This window comes from Salvelinus alpinus, chromosome 6, assembly GCF_045679555.1.
Source record: "Salvelinus alpinus chromosome 6, SLU_Salpinus.1, whole genome shotgun sequence".
In the NCBI taxonomy this organism is placed as follows: Eukaryota; Metazoa; Chordata; class Actinopteri; order Salmoniformes; family Salmonidae; genus Salvelinus; species Salvelinus alpinus.
The window spans coordinates 70,579,690-70,585,689 of NC_092091.1; the positions used below are offsets into that span (position 1 = coordinate 70,579,690).

General features: G+C 43.4%; 1 protein-coding gene across 1 annotated transcript in view; it reads right to left on the reverse strand.

Annotated features, from left to right (window-relative positions):
* The window catches only part of npnta (nephronectin a), a 76,288-nt gene that overhangs the window by 21,705 nt on the left and 48,583 nt on the right, over positions 1–6,000 (reverse strand). The window contains exon 8 of the mRNA XM_071407710.1: positions 704–838. Coding sequence (XP_071263811.1) covers positions 704–838 — 135 coding nt within the window. The remainder of the gene's footprint in view (positions 1–703; positions 839–6,000) is intronic.

Here is a 6,000-nt window from a genome sequence, read left to right on the forward strand (position 1 = left end):
ACAGACAGACAGACAGACAGACAGACAGACAGAAAAGAGAGCTCTTGCACAGCACATAAACACAGTGAAAGGCAGCAGAAGTACAGCATGCTAATTGGCCAAGGTTAATTTCCCCTTCACTCAGAGAGGGAGTTCAGCGTTTATGTCAATGTCTCCTTTTATTAGGGGAAGTGCTATTTATTAGAGTGAAGAGAGAGAATATTCAGTACACTGAAAACTTTACGAAGATTGCTTGTTAGTTAATTAAAACCCTCACCCATTCAGATAACACGTTATGAGGAGTTTAGTGAACACTGCACAACTGACAGTGTTGAACGTTTGATTGTTGACATCTCAAAGGCGTGAGAACAGAGGAGGCGTTATTCCAATAGACTGCTTATTGAATTATTCTCTGTTCAAGATTAAAGAGTGAATGTGATTTGTTCAGAGAAGATGCAGTAAATACTTAGAGATTTGACAGGATTTCATGAGGTTATGCCGTTTTTCCTCTTTCTTTCTTTCCGCTCCCTCGTTCTCTCTGTCCCCCCCCCTCTCGTTCTTCTTATCTCTCTCTTAAAATTATTAATGTAAAAACAACACCTGCGCTCCAGACGCAATGACTCGGTGATGGGTCAAAACATCTCAACAAGCCTGCCCGTTTTGACCTTTTGACCCTTAAACCCCAGGTAAGGCGTGTGGAAGCCTGGATGACCTCATTACGTACCTACGCACTGGTACTTCCCGTTGATGTATTGCAGGTCGAAGCCCTCGTGACACTTACAGATGTAACTCCCAAATGTGTTGATGCACTTACGGAACCGGGGACATATGGCCATGCCGGTCGCACACTCGTCCACGTCTGAAAGTAAGAACATTACAGATTAAACTACAGTTTATAGTTGAGTCTTTATTAGTACTTAGAAGGAGAGGCATTAATACTAAGAAGGAAGGGCTGTACAATATCATGGCTCTGATTCAATACATGTAATAAATACCAACGTTTAATCAGCTAGCCCACCTTCATCAGCGTTTCAATTCTTTATTAATAAACATATAGTTTCACCTATACCAAAGCCGTATATATATCCATGTAAATCAATGGAAATATATGTCTCTTCGTGTATGCTTAGGTTGGCTAGCAACACATCAACCCATTTAGGTATTACATGAATACATACTGTATATAAATATAGCCTACAGGTTCATCTGCATTTTTCAAAATAACAGCATTTCCTCTCTTTCACAGGTCTTTTCTCTCCTTATTTCTTATTTTCTCTCCTTTGGGTTTATTCAAACAAGAACGAAAGCCGATTATGTATTAAATCCTATGATCAGAACAATACACACCACGGTTGTGAAGGTTTTAACAGCTTATTCCGTCAGGGTCGACTCAAATCACCTCTGTAGTTACATGGGCAGGAATTAATTGAAAGGACTACAGACAAAGGGTGAGTCTTTTTCACTTAAAACCATGAGTTAATGTGCTGTAAAATGTTGCATGAGGGAAACAACTCTGACAGTTACGCCAACTTGAAACTTACCGAGTGTTATGGAGAGTCTAAGAGAAAGATGGATGCATACTATAGGGTAGCCTACAACAGGCCAAAATATGTACACGGTTTCCAATCAGTCACTGCTTTTCTGTCTGAAAACCCACCCATGAAAAGAACTGCTTGCCTAGAAAGAACAGCGCTGTTTCATTCAATCACTTCATATTTAGTGTTTATCGGCTTATATTCAGTTCTGCATAGCTGTTTTTTCTGCTGACAAACCCTTTGATTAATTGGGCATTTTTATGAGAAGGATAAATGAAATATGAAGCTGTCTAGTTTCTGGAACAATCCAAAAATCCCAGGAGTTAATCATTAATCAGCACTCATTAATCCCAGGATGACTCGTTAATCATAGCGTATTGTCCTCAACATGTTTCTCGCCTCTCAATCTCCATCGCCTGTCAATATAGATCTAGTCCAAAGAATCTTTGCATTTCATTTTTTGAGGGATTTGACATGGGTTTGCCATGGGCTTGCCATAGGCCTCTTCAGTTGCCAGAGGAACAACACAAAATAACAAAGAGACTACAGTAGACTAGTAGACTGGACCAGACATATAACTCATCCAAATCATCCTACCCTGGAACAGCTATCAACTCTCTCTGGTATAAGAATATTTTGAAGATAAAGTCACCATGCAGAGTTTGAGAGTTTGAGAGGACGATCTCCCCCTGATTGCTTTGGAGTTTGTGTTATTGAAGAACAACATAAATTGCTAACACTGGTGACCCTTGACCTAAGTCATTATTTAAAGCAGACACCGTCTTCCATAAAAAAAACTCCTCTTTCCAAAAAGAGTTGAAGGGGTCTCCTCAAATATTTCCAGAGCCATTGTAACACCTGTGGGCTAGGAACCTCTCTCTCCTTCTACAACAGTGATTGAAACCACACCCCCTCTGCCTCCCCTCAGTCTCAAACTGCGACTGGAGTGCATCGCCTTAAGGCTCAGCCAAGCCAATCGACAGAGCTTGTATTTAAGCTGAGCCAATAGACAGTGCCTGCACTTAGATGTGACATGGATTAACTGCCTCAATTTGTCCATTTGAGATTTACTCATCTGAGTGGTGGCATGTAAAAGAGAGAGAGATCCCTGGTCATTTTACTCCCAGTGAACTTCAGTCAGTGCATTCACCTTCATTAAGAAAGGCCATTATGCAGTCTCCACGTAGTAAAAATGTAATTAGTAGCAGAGAGAGAGAGAGAGAGAGAGAGAGAGAGAGAGAGAGAGAGAGAGAGAGAGAGAGAGAGAGAGAGAGAGAGAGAGAGAGAGAGAGAGAGAGAGAGAGAGAGAGAGAGAGAGAGAGAGAGTATCACATCACTGTTGAGGTTGTCAAGGACATTCAGAATGACAATGGGCCAGCAAAGAGTGTTTGAGAATAACAGGTAGGTTTTTCTCCCTGCTGCTGTCTTCCCCATTTAAGGGATTATTTGATTTTCTAACTTGTGTTTTCATTGCTGCCAAAGGTATTTTGTCGAGCTCTGTGGCAATCAAATTTAATTTGATCATCTCTTCAGCAAATTCAAAGGCTGACAAGACAAAAGAAACTCACCCGTCTCACGTTTTTCTATTACAAGAAAAGAAGTAACGCTTCTTCTGGCGTTGAATAATTGAATAAGGCTCACACATCTTGTTGTGTGTGTGTGGATGTGCACGTGTGTGTGCGTGCTGATATATTTAACACTAGAACAGAACATACCCACACAGGTTCTTCCGTCCGGCGCCAGCTGAAGCCCTGGCGACGGGCACTGACAGCGCACCTCTCCCTTCAGCACCTCACAGCCATACTGGCAGTTGGCCATACCACAGGTACGGGTATCTGGAGGGGATACAGCAGCAGGTTATAGCTAGCTCTCTCACGCACACAGTCACACGCACACGCACACACACACACACACACACACACACACACACACACACACACACACACACACACACACACACACACACACGACAGAAACACAGACATGAACACACAAACAAACATTAAGGACACACAGACACACACACAAACATTAAGAACACACACACACACACACACATGAACACACAAACAAACATTAAGGACACACACACACACACACACACAAACATTAAGAACACACACACACACACACACACACACACATTAAGGGGACACACACAGACATAAACACACACACACACACAAACATTAAGGACACACACACACAAACATTAAGGACACACACACACAGATCACACACACAAGCGGGTGCGTGGACACAGGAAGACTCACAGTGAGGATTAATTACAGCAATATACTCTGGATCACAACCTAGGTAGAGTGGAATATTGGCACTCACAAAATACCCACCCTTCGCCCTCCCTTCACTTTCTTTTCAACCCTTTCTCACCCTCTCTTCTCTTGCCCTCCTGTTTGTCCTGAAAACACCACTCTGTGGTTCCATTCTCATTGGTCGTTCAGGAGTTCAAGCTGCTCTCCAAAATAACATGAAATCATTTCTTTGTGTGGAGGCCTCCCCCCCACTTCTCTTCCACAACATGTCCAAAAAAGGAAATGAAAGTTGCTATGTTTGTTGCTGCAGCAGGTACTCTGGAATAGACTGTAGGAGAAAGAAGGAGGAGGAAAGGAGGGACGCAGGCCAGGCTGATAAAACGTTAGAGTAGCCTGTTGATCAAAGACGATGAGGAGGAGGAAAGGAGGGACGCAGGCCAGGCTGATAAAACGTTAGAGTAGCCTGTTGATCAAAGACGATGAGGAGGAGGAAAGGAGGGACGCAGGCCAGGCTGATAAAACATTAGAGTAGCCTGTTGATCAACGACGATGAGGAGGAGGAGAGGAGGGACGCAGGCCAGGCTGATAAAACGTTAGAGTAGCCTGTTGATCAAAGACGATGAGGAGGAAGAGGAGAAAGAGAGAGGAAGATCAACAAATACTTGAGGTGACCTAACAAAATACATAACTGCCAACTGTGTGGACAAAACATTATGAACACCTGCTCTTTCCATGACCAGGTGAAAGCTATGATCCCTTATCGATGTCACTTGTTAAATCACTTCAATCAGTGTAGATGATGTGGAGGAGAAATGTTCAAGAAGTATTTTTAATGCTTTTAACAGTTTCCCGTGTGTATCAAGAATTGCCCACCACCCAAAAGCCATCCAGCCAACTTGACACAACTGTGGGAAGCATTAGAGTCAACATGGGCCAGCATCCTTGTGGAATCCTTTGGACGCCTTGCAGAGTCCATGCCTCGAGGAATTGAGGCTGTTCTGATGGCAACGCAATTTGGAACGTGTTCTTAATGTTTTGTACACTCGGCATATGTAGATAGAACACACATGGATATTCTGATGTTATACTTCAACGGTATCTTGGGTTTTTTGTTCCTGATGGGTAAAAGTAGTTCATAATAATCAAATCAGAAAAACAAAACAACCTTACCTCTCAAAGAGGGGGCCTCCACATTCAAGTGGGGCGATATCATTACTGCTTTCATCAAAGGAACACTCAAGTGAGCACTTTCATACTTTTATAGGGTCCTCGATAAGATTGTGTGGTTGCAAAAGGTGCAAGGAAAGGAGAAAGAAAAATAGCAGCGGTTACTGGAGGGCAAGCACAGACACACCATCACCTCTACAGGATGAGTCAGAATACCTTTAAGCAATAAAAGTCCCATTTTATATACAAAGGTTAAAGTTCACGTCTACTTCATATTTCACTGGGGGTGCGTCCCAAACAGCACTCTATTCTCTATACAGTGCACTACTTTTGACCTGGGCCTATAGTCATTTAGGATGCATACTGGGGTTGGCTCCCCAGAGCCTGCCTACAGCTGTAACGGTGACGGTCGGTGACGGTGAATGGATAGAATGGGATGTTGACTTTATTTTCCTAAACATTTTATCACAACAGGAGAGACTGTAGTGTTGTCAAAGGTCTAAACGTGGATGTGAAAATGGACTTCATGGAGAGAGAGCACAGTATTCTAATGGCTTTAAAGAGTGAATACATTTGAGGTGAGGGAGAGGAAGCGAGAGAGAGAGAGAGAGAGAGAGAGAGAGAGAGTGAGAGAGAGACAAAGAGAGTGAGAAACAATGAACAGAGAGAGAGGGCGGAGAAATCAAGAGAGAGAGAGACAGAGAGGAAAAATGAAGAGACAACAGACTGACAGACAGAGAAATACAGAGTCAAAGAAGAGAAGAGGGACAGACCGTCACACTGTTCACATCACACAGACCCACGTCATGTGACATTCCACTCACTTCCACAGGTCCCGTCAGGCATCAGCATATAGCCATTGAGGCAGTAGCACTTGTAGCTGCCGTATGTGTTCATGCACCTGTGTTTGCACGGCCGGGGCTTCAGACCGCACTCGTTCAGGTCTGGAGGGAGAGAATGAGAGGAATCAGAAGGAGGTAGCGTGGGGGACGGAGAGGAAGGAGAAAGAGAGGGAGGAGAAAGAGAGGGAGGAGAAAGAGAGGGAG